The sequence below is a fragment of the Bos taurus genome, chromosome 21 (assembly GCF_002263795.3).
Source record: "Bos taurus isolate L1 Dominette 01449 registration number 42190680 breed Hereford chromosome 21, ARS-UCD2.0, whole genome shotgun sequence".
In the NCBI taxonomy this organism is placed as follows: domain Eukaryota; kingdom Metazoa; phylum Chordata; class Mammalia; order Artiodactyla; family Bovidae; genus Bos; species Bos taurus.
In genome coordinates, this window is record NC_037348.1 from 42,055,710 (window position 1) to 42,075,649 (window position 19,940).

The 19,940-nt window shown below is 38.1% G+C and overlaps 1 protein-coding gene across 6 annotated transcripts in view; it reads left to right on the forward strand.

Moving 5' to 3' along the window:
• Positions 1–941: 941 nt before the first annotated feature.
• Positions 942–19,940, forward strand: part of NUBPL (NUBP iron-sulfur cluster assembly factor, mitochondrial) — a 446,167-nt gene continuing 427,168 nt past the window's right edge. For 4 of the 6 annotated variants that reach the window (XM_024981927.2, XM_024981928.2, XM_010817164.4 and 1 more), the window contains exons 1-3: positions 942–1,078; positions 1,645–1,792; positions 5,508–5,542. In XM_024981927.2, coding sequence (XP_024837695.1) covers positions 971–1,078; positions 1,645–1,792; positions 5,508–5,542 — 291 coding nt within the window. In that variant the 5' untranslated portion in view covers positions 942–970. Of the gene's footprint in view, positions 1,079–1,644; positions 1,793–2,300; positions 2,354–5,507; positions 5,543–19,940 lie in introns of those variants that run through there. The other 2 variants (NM_001193042.1, XM_059879161.1) reach the window with 2 other exon arrangements.

A 19,940-nucleotide genomic window follows, 5' to 3' on the forward strand; every position in this document is an offset into this window, starting at 1 on the left:
AATTTTTTTCAGCGCCTTCTAAATTGAATGGATTTTCCCCCCGGTAATATCTGATTTAATTCTTAGAATAATTCTTTGAGGTTGCTATGCTACAGTTGCATTAAAACTAAAGAAATTAAAGATCAGAGTAAAATAAACTGAATGATTATACAATAAACTTTCTACAGATAGAAAGCAAATGAAACAAAACTCAACCATAGAAAATACGGGGTATATGTGAGGATAAATCACCCTACACCCTAAATGATCCTTTTTTGGGGTCTCTGTATCAGCTTTCCAGCTTTCTTTCCTAAAGTGATTTCCTTCACTCTCATCTGCTTTGAATGTATGGATACATCCTTCCTTTTACCAGGATAAATTCCATCTCCTCTTTCAAGCTTTGTCTCACTCAAGTTGCTTCTTGAGTGAAATTTGTTTCATTAGATCTGGTTTTTGATTTAGCTAAACTTTTCGGAGCCTAGCAAAGCACTGATTTCTCTTTCAGAGAATTATAAGCACACAGCAGGAAAAACCAACACAAAAGAGACTATTACTATCGATCACTCAGGAGAAAAAAAATCCTTAATAGTGGCAGTGTTTAAGTGACTATATTCTGCGCTGTGAGAACACCTGGAGTCATTTTTAACTTCCACCACTCCCTACTTCTTAGTCGGGTCAGTTTTCTAAACTTTCTAAATCTCAGTTTTCTTATCTACGAAAAGAGAATCGTATTGAGTCTCCTACTTACTCCAGAACTTCTGTGAGGAGCAAATTAGAGTATATACGTGAAAATATTTCACAGACGTTTGGTAAAAGGCTACAAAATGTTTGTACCTGGCTACAGATGAGACCACGACAAGTTACGTTCCTGGGCTAAACAAACTCAGAGGCTAATCTCTAGGGAATGGAAGCGGAGCGTTGCTACGGGACGTCATCACCCCGCGCCAGACGCGACGGTTTCCGGATTGGGCTTCAGACAGTATTCCGCGCCATGGGGGTTTGGCGGCGTTTGCTGGTGTTTGGTGGAGTGTCGCTTCGGGGCTGCGGCGGGGTCCGTGTCCCACTTGGGGGAAGCCGACTAGTGATTTGTCGGCGCCAGGTCCGTGTTGCTGCAGGGCAGGTGGAGGCGGGCGGGTCGGAGATGCTGGGGCGCCAGGGCTGCAGGTTCCCTGCAGGTGTTCTGCAATTGCCTCTTGCCAAGAACTCACTTCAGTCCCTCTTGGGCCCCCTCCCCTGCTCAGTGAGACCCCAGTTGTCTGGATGTGCCCACTTTCCAGGCAGGCCCCCAGGAGGACCAGGGCGAGGCATAGAGGGATGTGAAATAGACGGTTAGAACATGGATGTGTGGCTTGCACATGCTTTCTTAGTGTTTATTTAGAAAATAGGTTAAAGAGAAGGAAAACACGTGGGGGATTTAGCTCCGTAAAGAGGGAGATTGTTTACTTGCTATTTTTTAACGCCTGGTAAATAAATTCCAACTTAAACAATGTGTCTCTGCAGTTTTTATCAACACCTATTTGTAAATAACACTAAAGACCTAACTAATGGAGATGAGCAGAATTAAAGTAGAAAAGAAAGCCCTGTTAGTCGCAAATACCTCATTGTTTAACCGCGTAATAATGGAGATAGCTTATTTTAAAACTGTTTTTTCTTCTTCTTCTCAAGTTCTCTGGCGCTGAGAGTGAGACCCTAAAACAAAGAAGATCACAAATCATGTCTCGAGGACTTCCAAAGCAGAAACCGATAGAAGGTGTTAAACAAGTTATAGTTGTGGCTTCTGGAAAGGGTGGAGTTGGAAAGTCTACTACAGCAGGTATTATAGGATATTCTCATTTTGAGTAGAACTTTAGGCCAACTGGCAAGTGCACAATATTAAAGTTGTAGTTTTGTTCTTGAAAAAGTGTTTGTGAAGTTTCTAATAGCTGGTTCCTTAGTATGAGGAGTTGGTAGAGACTGAGGGCTTAGATTTTGGAGTTAGGCAGAACTAGATATGTTGCCAGGTCTTTGACTCCTTGACCGAGGAAAAGGTAGTCAGGTTGCCCATCACATCTGCAGTTTGAAAGTGAAGTCGCTCAGTCGTGTCCGACTCTTTGCGACCCCATAGACTGTAGCCTACTAGGCTCCCCCGTCCATGGGATTTTCCAGGCAAAGTACTGGAGTGGATTGCCATTTCCTCCTCCAGGGGATCTTCCCAACCCGCGGCTCGAACCCCGGTCTCCCGCATGGTAGACACACGCTTTACCGTCTGAGCCACCAGAGAAGTTCTCTGATCTTCAGTTTACTTAACTGTAAAGTGACAATGATGATAATCTTTTTCATAGGGTGGTCATGCAAATTAAACAAGTTAACCACTTAGCCCCCTGTCTCCTACATAGTAAGTACTCAACATTTGATTGTTATTATTTTTAAAACATTTAGTAAGTTTAATATTAAATTTATTTCTGTTTTTTAATACTAAATTTATTTGTTTTATTTGCGTTCTTTTCTAATCTTTTTCAGTGTGCATTGAGCTAAGTAGTTGCAATGAGATTGTTTACATTATTGTGACCTATTTTCATTTAACCATAACAGTTTTCCAGCATTTATAAAGTCAAAATAGATCTAATATTTGAAAATCTTTTAATTATTTAAAACATTTAATCTTTAGATCTTTATATTAATATACTGGAACAGAGGATTTTTTTTTTGGTGGAGTTTTCAAATTGATTATAGATTTCATTGTGACTGAAATGCTGCTTTCGGAACCCATAAAAGAAGTCCCACTAGAAATGTAAGAGGTACCATCCAGGACTAATGAACAGGTATTCCCAATTTTTTTCAAAAGAAACTTTTTATTTCTAAAAAAACTTTCAGTATAATAATGTAAAAAGGTAGCTCCCCTCCTTCCAGTTCAACAGAGGCAACTTGTATTATTAATTTGAAGTCATAAATCTCTCAAGTTTTGTTGCATCACTTAAAATTTTCAGTCATTTTAATAGGAATGGCTTAATTCAGATCTTTTTCCAATCTATCCTTTTTGCAGTTGATTAAAAAAATAACTATCCTTATTGTATTTCATTTTGTTAGTTTTGACATAGTTCCTTACTATTAAGATCTTGTATATATCATGTATTTTTTTTTTCAGCTTTTGACTCATATTTCTGCATTTTTTCAAATTGAAGTGTAGCTGATGTACAGTATTATGTAAATTCCAGGTATACAGCATAGTTCACAATTTTTAAAGGTTATATTCCATTTATGGTTATTAAAAAATACTGGATCTAATCCCTGTGTTGTATAGTATATCCTTATAGCTTATTGATTTTATAATAGTAGTTTGAACCTCTTAATTCCCTACTCCATCTTGCACCTCCTCCCTAAGATCTGTAAAGTTTTTTTTCCTCAGATATTAATCTAAACTCGGGGCATATATGTACCTTAAAATCACTTAATTCCATTGAAACCAATGACATTTTGAAATAAAAAGGGCCAGGTACAGAGTTCTGTGACTTTCACTAGAGATCCTGTGTCTTGACTCAAAGCCATATTTGGTAATTCCTGGATACAGCAGTTCTGTAGTTGTATAACCAGCTATAGATCCAACTATATAGTGTTATTAGCTTAGTTTTTTCCCCCCATTTTGACCTGAATGTATTGTGGAAGAGTTTTTCAGATATTTTGAAGAAATTAAGATTTAACAAGAATTGTAGTTATGATAGATTCCTACTATTACTATTTGATAGATACCATATTATTATTTAAAATGGTTAGTGATTGTTCTTAATGAATTTATGCTGTATCCTACACACTCTTGCTTTCTTTCCTAGGGACGTACAATCTATCTGTTTGATATTTTGTTTGTAAAATTTGGAAGCTCTTAGTTTTCAGTTCTAGAATCCACCTCTACTTGTGTTTTGAAAATTAAGGTTTCAAAAAAAAAAATACCTGTTTTCAGTGGTGTGAATCCTTTTGCAAGCTCTGTGTTTACTTGGTTTGGTTAAAGATGGAAGGCATTTTCATGATAATAGCCATAAGTTCTTTGGGTTTTGTGCAATATAATTTGTCAAATCTGTAGGCTAGCACTTGTTTAAAGCAAATTTATTTATTGTTTTAGGTTCTAAGATCATCTAATGCTATGGGCTGTGGCAGCATTTAGACAGGAAAATATATGAGAAAATGTTGAGTGTGTGACATACGTGTGCTTTAGTAAGCATCCCTTCCTTGTTTTCATCTTTGTTAGCATCATACCATCTATCTCAAATAATTGATCTATACTTTTTCATAACTGCTCTCTCTGCTTTAGAAATAGATTATTTCTATGTAACTCTGTTGGCATTATATTTCTTTCCCTTATACATATTTATTCCAATTCCAAACTGTCTCAAAATATTTCCCATCTGAATATGTGCTAGAAATATTTTGGATTAGAATGAGGACCTTTGATTAATGCAAACATGCTCTTAGATTCTATTGTGTAAATGGAGAAAGACCCTCACATTGAAATGAATTACTCTGCCTCAAAGTTGGATTATGTTTAACCTACAGTATACCTGAAATTCAGAATTATTTTATAATTTATGATTTAATGATTAAATCAAACATTAAACATTAATAATGATTTAATAATGAATTATCAAGTGCCATTCCCTAGTCTGAGGACTTTACACTTAGAATTTGATTTGATTCTCACAACAGTTATGAAATAGGACCTCATTTTATTGAGGAGGAAACATACTTGGGGGTAAAAATACTCAAGATTGTAAAAGACAGAGTGGTGACCCTGGGGTTTGAACCAGGTCTGCCTTGAGAGTTTATGTTCTTAAATACTTCAAAAGAAACAGTATTGGCATCATCTGTAACATTGTCCGGTAAGGAATTATCATCCACAGTATGAGGGTCTGTTTATCAGTTTGGGAATATATTCTTTTTGGACCTCTTTCTCATCTCAGATGTAGCGTATCTCTCTTGCTGGGTTAACAGTGGTTTTGGGGCCTACTGCTTTCCCTGTTTATGTCTGAGATTCACTATTAATAGGCACTTTTGGGAAAATGTTTCATTGTCTTACCTTTTTCCCTTTTTCCCTTCCCTTTCCTCACTGGTCCAAGCTTTCAGTTATGTGGGTATTTGTGAGTTAGAGTGTTTGGAATTCCTGTATTACCTGCATTTATGTTTAAAAAACAGTAGGATCAGCTCCATTTTTATTTATTAAAAAGTAATTTTTCTGCAAAGTATTTTTTGAAAATAATTGAATGATATATACATTAATATGATTAAAACATTTAATGGATTATTTAAACACAGTTGTAACATATGATAAATGGATTATTTAAAGTTTTGAGGCAGGCATCTGTTGCTTATGCTGAAATGTTACTTTCCTTTTTGTCTTTTTTACTTTCTATAGTCTCTCCATGTCCTTGTTTATTTTTTTAATAAAGGATTTATATTAAAATTTTACTTGCTTTGGTTATTACATTGAAAATATTAAAAGGCAAAATAAATTCTGGTAGAAGGAAAGTTACTAAATTTAATTACTTCTTTGTTTCTTACAGTGAACCTTGCACTTGCTCTAGCAGCGAATGATTCGGTAGGTATTTATTAATAGAACTACTAATTTATTAACATTTTTAAGTCAATGATTTAGAGCATACTGATGTTTTTCATTTACTCTTATCAGGGGCTGTATATTGTAGCTCTAGTTATTTGCATGTCTTTAAGGGGCTAAAAAATCTGCCATAAGTACTGGTTACATTTAATAATGGTGATGAAAATGAAAGGGGATTGCTGGTCAAGGAATTCAGGTAGCCTCTAGAAGTTAGAGAAGGCAAGAAATGTTTTTTTGTCCTTAGAGCCTCCCAAAGGTATGTAATCGTGTCAGTACCTGAATTCTAGCTCATTGAAACCCATTTGAATTTCTGTGATAATTTTTTACAGTAAAAGTAGGAAACTGATACAGGAAGTCAGTTTTCTTAAGTCCTTAAATTTCCAAAAGTGTCTTTATTTTACCTTCATATTTGCTAGTTTGACTAGATGTAGAATTCCAGGTTCACGATAATTTGCTCTCTGAACCTTGAAAACAGCTTTCCATTTTCTTCTAGCATGCTAATAAGATGTCTGGTGATAGTTTGATTCATACTGCTTTGTAATAACCTGTGTTTTTCCCCTTGAGGCTTTTATGAGTTTCCTTTATGTCTTTTAAATTTAGAAATATCACAGATATGGTTGTTGGCATTACATTTTTTTTTACCTGTTTGGAAATTGGGCAAGCAGTACAAGGCTTGAGTCTTTTTCAGCTTAGGGAAAATTTCCTCATTGATTACTTTTTGTGATGTGCTTGTTCTTTCTCCAGAAATCTATTAGGTAGATATTGATTGTTTATGCTTGTTAATTTTTCTCTCATATTTTCCATCTCTTTGTCTTTTGCTCTGTGTTTTGGAAGATGTCTTATGCTATTTTTCACACCGCTATATTAGGTTGTGGTTGTTATTTAGCCCTTTTTATTTTTAATTTGGAAATTATATTTTTTCTAGTTTTTCAGCACTGTTTGCCTATTTTGCAGTTGCTTTTCCTGATCACTTAAAAAAATGGTTGTACCATTAGTTTGAGTCTCTCCGAGGATGCTAATTAGAATTAATAAAAAAGCTTCCTTTTAATGATCTCTATTTATTTAGCATGGTGGTTCTTATAATGTGGTCCTCTGACCAGCAGAATGAGCATCAAATACCTGGGAACTTGTTAAACACATAAAATCTTGAGCCCCAGATCTACTGCATCAGAAACCCTCAAGGAGGAATCCTACAGTCTGTGTTTTAACCAGCCCTCTAGGTGATTTTGATGCATGCTAAAGGTTGAGCCACGGAGAAGGCAATGGCACCCCACTCCAGTACTCTTGCCTGGAAAATCCCATGGATGGAGGAGCCTGGAAGGCTGCAGTCCGTGGGGTCGTTGAGGGTTGGACGTGACTGAGCGACTTCACTTTCACTTTTCCCTTTCATGCATTGGAGAAGGAAATGGCAAACCACTCCAGTGTTCTTGCCTGGAGAATCCCAGGGACTGGGGAGCCTGGTGGGCTGCCGTCTATGGGGTCGCATAGAGTCGAACACGGCTGAAGTGACTCAGCAGCAGCAAAGGTTGAGCCATGCATCTAGAATTTTTTAGAACTCTAAATTGCTAATGCATTCTTTTTTGTTTTCTTGTGTGATTATTTTTAATTTAGTTTTAAGCTTTTTTTGTTTGTTTGTTTGGTTTCAATGTGAATTTGGAATAGAAGAGAGATACTCGTGTATGGTTAGGCAACTTTATTGAAATAAAATCCAGTACTACTTTTTAAAGAATACTTTTTATTAAAGCACTTAGTTACCTTGAAGAAAGGACCCCATCTTTCTTAAATTAGGGAGGAAACAGGAAAAGTTCAGTGGATAGGAAGGTAAGTAAATTCATAGGTGTGGGGATCTTTTAATTTGGATATTATTTCAGCCAAAGCTTTGAGTCATAAGATAATGTGAAGTAACCATGTAATAAACGATCTAAGGATGAAAAAAATAGTTAAAAGGGATTGATTCCTTCATGTCAGATGTTGCTAGTTTTTAAAAAAATTTATTATTTATTTTCATTCATTTATTTTGGTTGTGCTGGGTGTTAGTTGCTGCTCACGGGCTTTCTCTAGTTACAGTGAGCACCACTCTTTGTGGTGCACAGGCATCTCGCTGCCTCTAGGCCCACGGGCTTCAGTAGCTGCAGCAGACAGGGTTACCAGTTGCGGCTCGAGGGCCCCAGAGCGTGGCAGGCTTCAGTAGTTGTGGTGCGTGGGCTTAGTTGCCCGACAGCCTGTGAAATTTTCCCAGACCAGGGATCAAAACATGTCCCCTGCATTGGAAAGTGGGTTTTTATCCAGCACACAACCAGAGAAGTCCTAGATGTTGCTAGTTTGGTGAGATGGTAGCTCCGAAATTTCTGTTTTTCTGTTTGCTTCACCCCACCCCCACCCCCACCCCCTCCTTCAGGCATGAGAGCAGCTTCGTCTTTAATGGTCTAGATGTATGACAGGGAAATTGGCCGCAAGAAAGGAAAAGCAATGTTTTTCTCTGGGCCACTTTTTCAGAAAGCATTTTAGTATCCTTAAGTGTCTTTAAAGACGTTGTAGAATCTTCCTTAGGCAGGGCTTCAGTATTCTGTTGAGTTTTTTTTTTTTTTTTTTTTCATTTCTTGATTTTTTTTCTTTAGCAATGTTAGTATAGAACTTAGAGAAAAGAAAGTCAGGAAATTTGAGCAGCGTGCTGTGGAACTCAAAGATAATCAGACATAATGCAGTATTTTATAGTTGGTTACTGTCTTGTCCTAGTTAATTAGTTTGCATGTATTTAAGAAAGATTCATTGTATATAGCTTGATTAACAGTGTTTTTGATTTGGGAGCAACAAGTTTGACTTAAACTGTGATCTGCCGGAGGACTAACTGCATATAGAAAAGAAGATAGATCATATATAAATATATGATTTATATATATCTGGCATAGTCTTATAATCTGTATTCCCCAACTTAAGATTTTAGTAATATTGCGTTTATTTCAAGGACATATTTGGTCTATAGGGAAAACTCAAGATTGCTCCGAGGCCTTCTCATTGCCTGAGCTGATATAGATGGCTTACGTCCAGGGACATTTACTGGGGAATGGTACTAGGGTATGTTGCTTTGGGGCTTAAAATCTCCAGGCGTGATGGTGTCTTTGGAGCTGATCTAGTGGTTCATTCCCATGGAGTCTTAATTCCATGGAGTTTGTGTTGTAAGAGGGGTCTCTGACCCGCTTACCCTTTAAGCCAGCTTTGCCCAAGACCTTGCTAACCGTTTTCTCCTTTCTTCTTTGGGTTGCCCTTTTTCAGCATGGCAGTAGGAAGATCTAATAAGGCTTGTTTGTTGGCTTAGAGGAAACAGGTCCAGGAAGTTATTCATTTTACTTACAATGTTGGTCTTAATAATCTCTAAACAGGGTTATATAAACCCCAGGGGATATGTAAGATAGTCATTGGAATGTGGAATTTTTCTTTATGTTGTATGAATTTTTATCTTTTAAAATTTATGTTTTTTGTATACACTTTATAATTTATAGTAAATTAGTATAGTGGCTCTAATAAAGTCAACAGATGTATTAACATGTATTGAGGTTGTATACCTGAACATTTTTCACCGAGTGGGGTACGTGGTCAAAAAAGTTTGGTTGTCACTGGCCAAGGCAAAAGAAAACTTCTGAGCTGGATCATATGCCAGTTCAAAAGAAGACTACTTTATAGCTGGAAATAAAAGCCTTACAGGAATAGGGTGTGAATTTTCCCTGCCTTTTCTTTGCCTTTTGTACTTTGCTTTGGGGAGGTGGCAGGTAGTGTTACAGGGCAGAATCTGGGATCCTGTCACGTGTACCATGCATTTAAATATTCACTCCTGTGGTATATTGGAGCTGGCTCGTGCTAGTTGTGAGAACTGTTAAATTTTTAAGAATTTTCCAGTTGATATCCTGTTGTTAGCTCAAAATAGGCCATGGTGGGAGTATTTAATTAATGAAAATAGACAAATACTGAAAATTAGACTTCCCAGCTCACCCTGGGCCATTGTTAAACATTTTCTGGCACAACACTGATTATACATATTACCAATCATATATTTTAGTCTTTCTTTTTTCTATCTTCTTAACCACTTTTATTATGGATCTCATTCTTCTACAGGGTAAATTTAGTGAACAGAGAAGCACTGAAACTGGAGAGGGGAAGGTAAAGGTCACCAGAAACCATTGATAAGCTCTGTGATATTCCTAAATCAGTTCACTTCAGTTCATTTTAGTTCAACAGACATTTAGTGAGCACCTCTAACACTCACTGTCAGACACAATGAGTATGGGTATATAAAGAAAAGTAAATATGCCTACTAAGACTGCATTAACAAAACTGTTTTGTGTGTGTATATATAATTACGTAAGTGTATATATGTCTCTTTGTGTATGTGTGTGTGTATTTTGGTGATGGTAATTGTTTCAGTTCAGTAATTGTTTCTTCTGTGAGTGGGACAAAGTGTGCTCAAAGCAACACTTAATAAGGTTTTATCGTAGTTTGTTTCAGAGTAGGCACGCTGTGCACTCTTAAAGGTTTTATAATCTAGTGAAGACAAGAGGAAGATAAATGTCTTAAAATGATGACCTGTGTTCAAGGTCAAATATAGTAGTGTTTCTGTCCAAGACAACTAGCTTTTATTTCAGAGAAAAGCCGTCTTTTTTTCATAGAGCATTTTTGTGAACATAATTATATTTGCCTTTCACAGAAACCTATAATGCAGTACAATTAGTATTTATCAGTTTTACAGTCTTTATTGATTTTGCCCTATCCTTGTCACATTTCATCAGCCAGCAAATGTCCTTGTCTCTGCAATATTTTTCCAGTATGTATCTTTCTCTTTTCATTGTTCCCACTCTAATTAAGCCTCATATTACTTTTTTTTGGCTCATTCATTCATGTATACCTCAAACAGTTACAGAGTGCCTACGCTTCCCCAAGAACTTTGCTACTTTGGAGAATATAGAAATGCATGAAATACAGCCCCTGCCTTTAAGGGCCTCGCAGACTAGGAGACTGCTGCAAGCACGTCTTACCTGCCCAAGCACAAATCCATTCAGTACATAATGCCAGATTATTCTTACTTGAGCACCATTGGAACTCCATTTCACCCTGCTCAGAGTCACTCCTGAATGCCTTTGGTGAGTTTCAAGATCTTCTATAATCTGGCTCCCATCCACCTTTCTGGGTTTATCTTCAGCTCTTCTAAACAGTCCCTGTGCTCTGGCAAATCTGGGTTACTTGCTGTTGCCAGTTTGGGCTTGCCTATATTAGGTTCTTAATAGCTTACAGTGTTTCTTCTATTTTCTACTGGAGTGTCTCTACATTTTCTTCAGCTTAATAGGTCCTCTCCTCCAGGCTGCGATGCATGGCTTGAGCTGGTTATATCGTGGCCCTAGAGTACTTCTCAAGGGCATTGAGTGATGACAGACATCCAGGGTATCCTCCTCTGCATGTGCACCGCAGACTGCATTCTGATGCACACTGAGGCACTGTGTGAGCTAGCCTGCCCTGAGAGGTACTTAGTGACGTGCTCCCTGAGCTCACTCCCAGTGAGGGTCTTTCTTCCATCTTGTGAAATCCAGTAGCACTATTTATTGTTACTATTATGTACCCATGTAACCATTCTGGTAATTTTATATAGCAAATAATAAAAATAACATTTATCGAACATTTGTTATATGTCAAGCACTGTTCCTCATTATATGTTTCTTAATTCATTTATTCTTCATAGCAACCATATGGGAATAGATACTGTTATGATCCCTGTTGTACATAAGAAGCAGAAGCAGCTGGAGGCTAAGTATTTTGCCCAAGCTCACCCAGGAAGTAAACGGCAGAGCCAGGTTTGAAGGCCAGCCTAGATCCTGTGCCCTTAGCCTATTTGTTATACTACTCCTATGATAGCTAGATTCTTATGATTCAGAACTGTGTTGTCTTCATTCTTGGCTATTGACTTAGGAAATAGACAACAAATGTTTGCTACATGGATGAATCAAGTGTATATAGATGGGTTTCATAGTATATAAGTGCAAAGTTTTGTTTTGCATTGTTTTTTGAGGAGTGGTGTGGGATGGGAGGGCTTGTGGCTTAGTGGGCTGCATTCTATTCTTTTCCTGATTCTTAAATGATAGTGTGCTCCGTCATTCTACTTGGCTCTCTTCTCACTTTATACTGTCCAGTAATCTCATTTCTTCCCACTACCCCAGTAACTACCCATGTGCCCTGGATTCTAAATGCATCAGCAGCCTAGATATCTCTCCTGGGTGCCAGACCTGGCTGCCTCACCTACTGTAGATGCCCACTTGAGTGCTTTACAAACATTCAGGCTCAACATGTATAAAACCAAACTCTTCTTTCTTGTAATTGTCTTTGTCCTGTGACAGTCATGTGGTTCCCTCCCACCTCCAAATCAGATACCTGTTCCTGCTGCTTCTACCACTCAAAGCTTTCTGGAGTATGTCTTCTCATTTCATTCCTTAATGCCATATCTTTTTCAGACCTTTATTATGGATCTTTCATGAGGTGATTTCAGCTGTTTATTTTCTCTGCTATGATGCTTTGAGGACAGGACTAGTACTTCCCATATTATTTGAGAGGTCTGTTTCCTTGTTTAATTTCCATGCTAGTTTAGGAACCTTTTTGGGCCAAGGATCTTGGCCTTATTCCCTTTTTTTAAATTCTCAGTCTCTAGTCCAGTGATGGTGTATAGAAGGCTCTTGGTAAATGTTGGTAATGACAATGGAACACGTTAAGTGAAGAGTGGTTGTGAATATATATACTAATATGTTTCACATATGTAGGTTCTAAGTGTTGGATAAGCTATCTATGATTTGTTGAATGCTAAATTATGCCCCTTTCCCCCTGAGCAAATGAAATTGAAATCTAAATGGGATAATGTGAAGTGCTTAGCACTGATACACAGTAAGCTTTAAATTACTTTTTAGTATTGTAGCTAAATAAAATTTTTTTGCAAGTAATGTCTCAAAAATTGATATGCATTTTACTTAATTGACTATTAACAAAATCTTATTTTAAGTTTTTACTTATTTTCCATTGCTACAATGAATCATTAAGTAGAATTTTAATTGGACTGAAAGATGGAAAAGGAAGCAGTATAATCTTCAAAGAGTTTGTGTTTCTTTGGTTATTTTTTTTCCATTGATGTTTATCTCAAAATATTTATTTTTTTCCCATGATTACATAATGTCTTCACACTTACTCTTTGCAGATGTACTTCTCTATTTCACAAAATTATTATGAGAGCCTCTTAAACATAATTAAGATTGTCTTAAGTCTTTGAAGTTCTGTGATTATGTTGGAAAAACTGGGAAGTTTTAGTTTGAGATTTAGGTTTTGGTTTTTGAAAAGTTCATTGATCTTGGAAACAGAACATGATATGTACTGCCACTTAAAACACGATGATTTTCTTCATTAATAGTTATGTGTATAGCAGTTAACAATCCAGCTTTTTGGTGGCAAATAGACCTGGGCTTGATTCTGGCTCTGCCTCTTGCAGCCTGTATAACTTTTGCCTGTACCTACCTCTTAAGGCTGTGAGTATTAAAGGAGATAATACATATATAGCACTCAGCACAGTGTCTGGCACATTGTTGTTGCCATGCAGTCGCCTCTGACTCTTTGCAACCCCATGGTCTGGCATATAGTAAATGCCAATAAGAGCATTAGCTGTTCTAGTATTCTAAATTCCAGCCTGGACACATTAACTATAATATTAGTTATAATGTGAATTTGGATTAAATATGAATGAAACTCTGTTTTTCACAGTTCATAGGAAATCCTGATGTATACTACTTAGCTCATATTGGGAATTATCTTCTCTTTAATGCCAGTCTTGTAAAGAAATTACAGTATATTAAAGCAACCTATTAATTTTTTTTTTAATCATTGCTTGGTAGTATATACAACATACACATTTCTTATAAAAATATTTTGTTTTGTTAATGGTTAGCCATTTTGGAGGAAGGGTGCACTATTCGTGTTCAAAGTATAGATATTTTAAAGCTGGAGAGGAAACTCAGACAAGAGATCTGGAAGGAACAATTGCAAAATCATTTTCCCTCCTTTTTGTTCTTCAATTCAAAAGTAATTCTTGGTAAGAAGAGTGTTTTTTTAAGTGAATTTGAACTCACACATTTTGACATTTACTGAGGAGAGACTCAAGATATATATGTAACTAGAGCAAAAATCTTAATTAAAACTAAGAATTTGTTTTAGGATAAGAAATGGATTTATTTTAGTAGTTATAAATAAATTTATAATGACTTTCTTACAAATATTTGATAATTGTGATCACTACACATATTCATACGTATTACATTCATAGGGGATTATCAGTTTATAATCAATGAAAAGAATGAATAGATTTCCAGTGAAGCACTTTTGTCTTGGACTTCCCTGGTAGCTCAGCTGGTAAAGAATCTACCTGCAATGCGGGATACCTGTTCGATCCCTGGATTGAGAAGATCCACTGGAGGAGGGCATGGCAACCCACTCTAGTATTGATGCCTGGAGAATCCCCATGGACAGAGGAGCCTGGTGGGCTGCACTGCATGGGGTCCCAAAGAGTTGGACACAACTGAGTGACTAAGCACAGCAGAGTACTTTTGTCTTATTCCTTCATATATAGGTTTGTTCATTCATTCTTTTATAAAAACATTTGTTGAGGGCCTGTCATCTCCTAGGTTCTATGCTTGACATGGGAATTCAGAGCTGAAAAAGCCCTACCGCTGTCCTCATCTTAGTTAATTTACAGCCTGAGTGCCTGTTTGGGAGATTGTTATTTCAGTTGGAGCCAGGATCTCTGTGTGACTAGATGATTTTTGACTTGTCTCTGGTCTACTTCTCTTCTCATTTGCCACAAATGCTCTTCCAAATATTTCCCATTTTCAATCTGTCTATCACATTCCACGTTTCTTCACCCTGAAAGGTTGTTGTTGAACCACGCAAAGACGTCAGGATCCTTAGCCTCTGGAGGAGAAGAATTCAATCCAGGGCCAGAGACGAGGCTTGATCGCTCAGAGCTTTTGTGTAATAAAGTTTTATTAAAGTATAAAGGAGATAGAGAAAGATTCTGACATAGACATCAGAAGAGGGTAGAAAGAGTACACACTTCCTAGTGTTAGCAGTGGAGTCACATACTCTCCAGTGAATCCAAAGAATGTCTGCTGCTAAGTCACTTCAGTTGTGTGCGACTCTCTGCGACCCCATAGATGGCAACCCACCAGGCTCCTCCGTCCCTGGGATTCTCCAGCCAAGAACACTGGAGTGGGTTGCCATGTCCTCCTCCAATACATGGAAGTGAAGAGTGAAAGTAAAGTCACTCAGTCATGTCTGACTCTCAGCAACCCCATGGACTGCAGCCCACCAGGCTCCTCTGCCCATGGGATTTTCCTCACCAGACCTGCTCCCATAATTTACATTTTAAGATAACAGAATTAGCCAGAAGGTTTAATCCAGAGACTGTCCTCAGGCAGGATACATTATTGTTAAATGATCTTAAGGAATGTAGAGGAAAAAAAAAGTTTGTCCTTTCTTCCTCCTTGAGAATTCCAGACCCCTCTCTCCTTGGGGACCCCTGGACTTCTTATCAACCTGCGTAGGAAATGACTCTCTCAACCCCTAGCATGTGATCTTGCCTCCTATTCAATTTGAAAAATGGACTTTTCCTTGGTAACTTGTTTACTGTCCTCTCCCTGTATCATTTGTATCTTCCTGTGATCATCATGATTACGTTCCTCTCCTTCCTCAGGGAAAGAGATTTCAGACCCGATACTTCTACCTGGACTCTTGATCCTCCATTTGCTGCCTTTTCTAAAAGGATTTGACTTATACATTCCTTTTGTTATCTTCAGTTTATCTTTACTCATTCTTTCCCCGTGGTCTAGAGAGCTCCTCATCTCACTCATACACATCGAAAAGTATGAATGTGTATTTGTTGGGTGAGTGAATGAATCAGCAGATCTTCGTTAGCCCCTGGGTCCCCTCAAGCTTCTGCCCCCTCCGACTTTCTGGTTACAGCCATACTTGAGAGAGTTGTCTACACTTGCTGTATCAGTTTACCCAATTCTCGTTTGCTTCTCGACTTCTGTAATTTGACTTATTACTATGCTGTTGAATTTCCTCTTGTAGTTATCAACTATCTGCCAAATATATATGCTCTGTCCAAATTGCTTGATTCTACTTGATACCCTGCTATATTTGATACTGCTGACCACAGTGGCTGACGTGTTAGAGAATCTTTATTTGTTTGGCTTTTTTATCACTCTATCTTGATTCTTCTCTTTCTCCAACCCTTTCGGTTTCCTCTCTAACTTTTCATATTGCTCCATTCCTATTTTTTAACATTTTTCTCCCTTATACTTAACATGCCTTCCCTTTGTCTTTATATACTGCTTCTTTGTCATCTGTCTCTTTTTAAAAATCCAGAGCTTTATTTTCAGTAGTTTGTTCAGCATCTCCATTTGGTGTTCTACAGATCTGTCAGATTTTAATCATTGGAATGGAACTCCGTAATTTTCTTCCTCTCCTGAACCTTCTGTTCCTGTATTCTTTGATAAATCACTTATATGCTACCATTACTCATGTCAGTTATCTATTGATGTGTAACAAACCACCCTAAGCTTGGTCATATAAAGCAACAACTATTTTATTTTGCTCACGGTTTCTATGGGACACAAATCTGGCTAAAGCATAGGTGGGATGGCTTGACTTTGTTCTACAACATTTGGGGCTTCACCAGGGAAGATTCAAATGGCTGGGGACAGAAATGATCTGGGACTCTTCATTCATATGCTTGGTCCTTAGACCGGGATGATTTGAAGGCTGAGCTTAGCTGGAATTGTTGATTGGAGTACCTTTACCTGGCTTTTCCATATCACATGGGCTTAATCGCAGCATGGCAGCCTCAGTGCAGTTGGACTTCTTATGTGACTGCTCAGAGCTTTGAGAGTTAATGCCCCACTGAATGAGGAGGAAGATGTATGGCCTTTTGTGATCTAGTCTTGGTCATCAGGCCGGGTTCTGGTTCTGAAGTACTCATGTGCTTCCCGGATTCAAGGGGGAGGAGGCATAGACCTCACTTCATAATGGGAGGGGTACTAGTAAATATGTGGCCATGTTTTAAAAATATCACACCACATCTATTGGTGTCCTAATTTAGAAACCTTGATATTATCTTGTCTTTAGTTTCTTCAATCCCACTCCACTTTTATATATCTGTTACTAAGTGCTGGCCTTTTTAAATTTGGAAGTATCTCCTTTTCTCCATTATCATGAACATATGTAAGACTTTTATTACCTTTCACTTAGGAGTTTTCATAACCTCTTCAGTTCAGTTCAGTTCAGTCACTCAGTTGTGTCCGACTCTTTGCGACCCCATGAATCCCAGTATGCCAGGCCTCCCTGTCCATCACCAACTCCCAGAGTTCACTCAAACTCATGTCCATCAAGTCGGTGATGCCATCCAGCCATCTCATCCTCTGTCGTCCCCTTCTCCTCCTGCCCCCAATCCCTCCCAGCATCAGAGTCTTTTCCAGTGAGTCAACTCTTAACATGAGGTGGCCAAAGTATTGGAGTTTCAGCTTTAGCATCATTCCTTCCAAAGAAATCCCAGGGCTGATCTCCTTCAGAATGGACTGGTTGGATCTCCTTGCAGTCCAGGGGACTCTCAAGAGTCTTCTCCAACACCACAGTTCAAAAGCATCAATTCTTTGGTGCTCAGCTTTCTTCACAGTCCAACTCTCACATCCATACATGACTACTGGAAAAACCATAGGCTTGACTAGACAGACCTTTGTTGGCAAAGTAGTGTTTCTGCTTTTGAATATGCTATCTAGGTTGGTCATAACTTTCCTTCTAAGGAGTAAGCGTCTTTTAATTTCATGGCTGCAGTCACCATCTGCAGTGATTTTGGAGACCCCAAAAATAAAGTCTGACACTGTTTCCACTGTTTCCCCATCTATTTCCCATGAAGTGATGGGACTGGATGCCATGATCTTTGTTTTCTGAATGTTGAGCTTTAAGCCAACTTTTTCACTCTCCTCTTTCACCTTCATCAAGAGGCTTTTGAGTTCCTCTTCACTTTCTGCTATAAGGGTGGTGTCATCTGCATATCTGAGGTTATTGATATTTCTCCCGGCAATCTTGATTCCAGCTTGTGCTTCTTCCAGTCCAGCGTTTCTCATGATGTACTCTGCATATAAGTTAAATAAGCAGGATGACAATATACAGCCTTGACGGACTCCTTTTCCTATTTGGAACCAGTCTGTTGTTCCATGTCCAGTTCTAACTATTGCTTCCTGACCTGCATATAGGTTTCTCAAGAGGCAGATCAGGTGGTCTGGTATTCCCATCTCTTTCACAATTTTCCACAGTTTATTGTGATCCACACAGTCAAAGGCTTTGGCATAGTCAATAAAGCAGAAATAGATGTTTTTCTGGAACTCTTTTGCTTTTTCCATGATCCAGCAGATGTTGGCAATTTGATCTCTGGTTCCTCTGCCTTTTCTAAAATCAGCTTGAACATCTGGAAGTTCACGGTTCATGTATTGCTGAAGCCTGGCTTGGAGGATTTTGAGCATTACTTTACTAGTGTGTGAGATGAGTGCAACTGTGTGGTAGTTTGAGCATTCTTTGGCATTGCCTTTCTTTGGGATTGGAATGAAAACTGACCTTTTCTAGTCCTGTGGCTAGTGCTGAATCTTCCAAATTTGCTGGCATATTGAGTTCAGCACTTTCACAGCATCATCTTTCAGGATTTGAAATAGCTCAACTGGAATTCCATCACCTCCACTGGCTTTGTTCGTAGTGATGCTTTGTAAGGCCCACTTGACTTCACATTCCAGGATGTCTGGCTCTAGGTGAGTGATAACCTCTTAATTAGTCTTTATTATCTCTCCCACTTGAATTAAATAGTGATTCCTTACATTGACTGTAGGATAGTTCTTACTACATACAGGTCTATGTCCAAATTGCTTAATTTAGCTCTTAAAGGTTGGTGGTGATGGTTTAGTCACTAAGTCGTGTCCGACTCTCACGATCCCATGGACTCTAGCCCGCCAGGCTCTCTGTCTGTGGGATTTCCCAGGCAAGAATACTGGAGTGGTTTGCCATTTCCCTCTCCAGGGGATCTTTCTGACCCAGGAATCAAACCCAGGTCTCTTGCACTGCAGGCAGTTTCTTAAAGGTTGTGTCTACCTAAATTTCCACTCTGTGATTGACTTTGCTTCAGCTTCTCCTTTGCATTAGCTGTCTTCTTTGTTTTGTTTGCCCAGTTCCTTTCATTCTTCAAGTCTCATGTTGGCAGTTTTCTTCCTCTTCTAAACCTCCTTCCTCTCTGAAGCCTTTTTAGTGGCTTCACATAATGTCAATATCACTTCTTTCTCATTGGTTCATATGGTTATCTCCTGCCATTAGAATGACCATAACTTTCACAAGGTCAGGGACTATATCTTAAATCATCTGCCATTATTGCCTGTCCTATTATATACTCAGTAAATGCTTGCTAGGCAACTGAAAACAAATTTTGCTTTGGTCAAATTCTCTAAATATTTGAATGAGTTACTGGACTTTCTAAAATGTCTATAAAATTACCAAGGAGTCATTTTTGTCTTGGGAGAGTTATGCTCAGAGAAGCTTTGAAGTTAGGGAGTTTACATTCTGTGTGTCAACATTTTATTTCAGTTAAATCATATACAACAAAACCAAAAACCTTATACTTGCAATATTATCATTGTGTGCCAGAATTTAGGGAAGTGAACAAGGATTAGATTTAAAAGAAGCTTTGATAAGATTAAAGCCTGTGAGAATAAAGTTGAAACCAGAACAGTATTGTTTTCGTTTGAAGCATTTGAAAGTTTCAGTTTTGGCCTTGAAAAAGTTCACGTTACAGATTTTGTTCCAGCCTATTTCTGTTTGGTCGGAAACATGTGATGCTTCGCTTTTGGCAGCTGCGCTGTGTGAAAGGGCTGGGGTCAGCACTGCTGTGCAGAAATGGGTCAATGAGCGTTCAGATGAAAGCGAAAAAAACTTTTAGAGTCTTTATTTATTGTTGGTGTAATAAGACAAAATAATTATAAGCTTGAACCTCTTACTGTCCTTACTTCCTCCTTCATCTCTCAAATGCCTTGCCAAATTAACCACATCAACGAATTTTACAGAAAATGGATTGCTGTTTTAAATAGTTCTTTAGCTATTATTCTTAAGAAGCTTCTTCAGAAAGTCTTTCTCTGTTGTCCTCCAAAAGGACATAAGTCTCCTTTGTATGTCTATAAAAGTCTGAAATGGCCATTTAAGAGAGCAGGCAGCATGTTCTGCTTGAGTGAGTGATAAAGTACAGTAACCACCTGATTTTCAGCTGAGCTGGAAG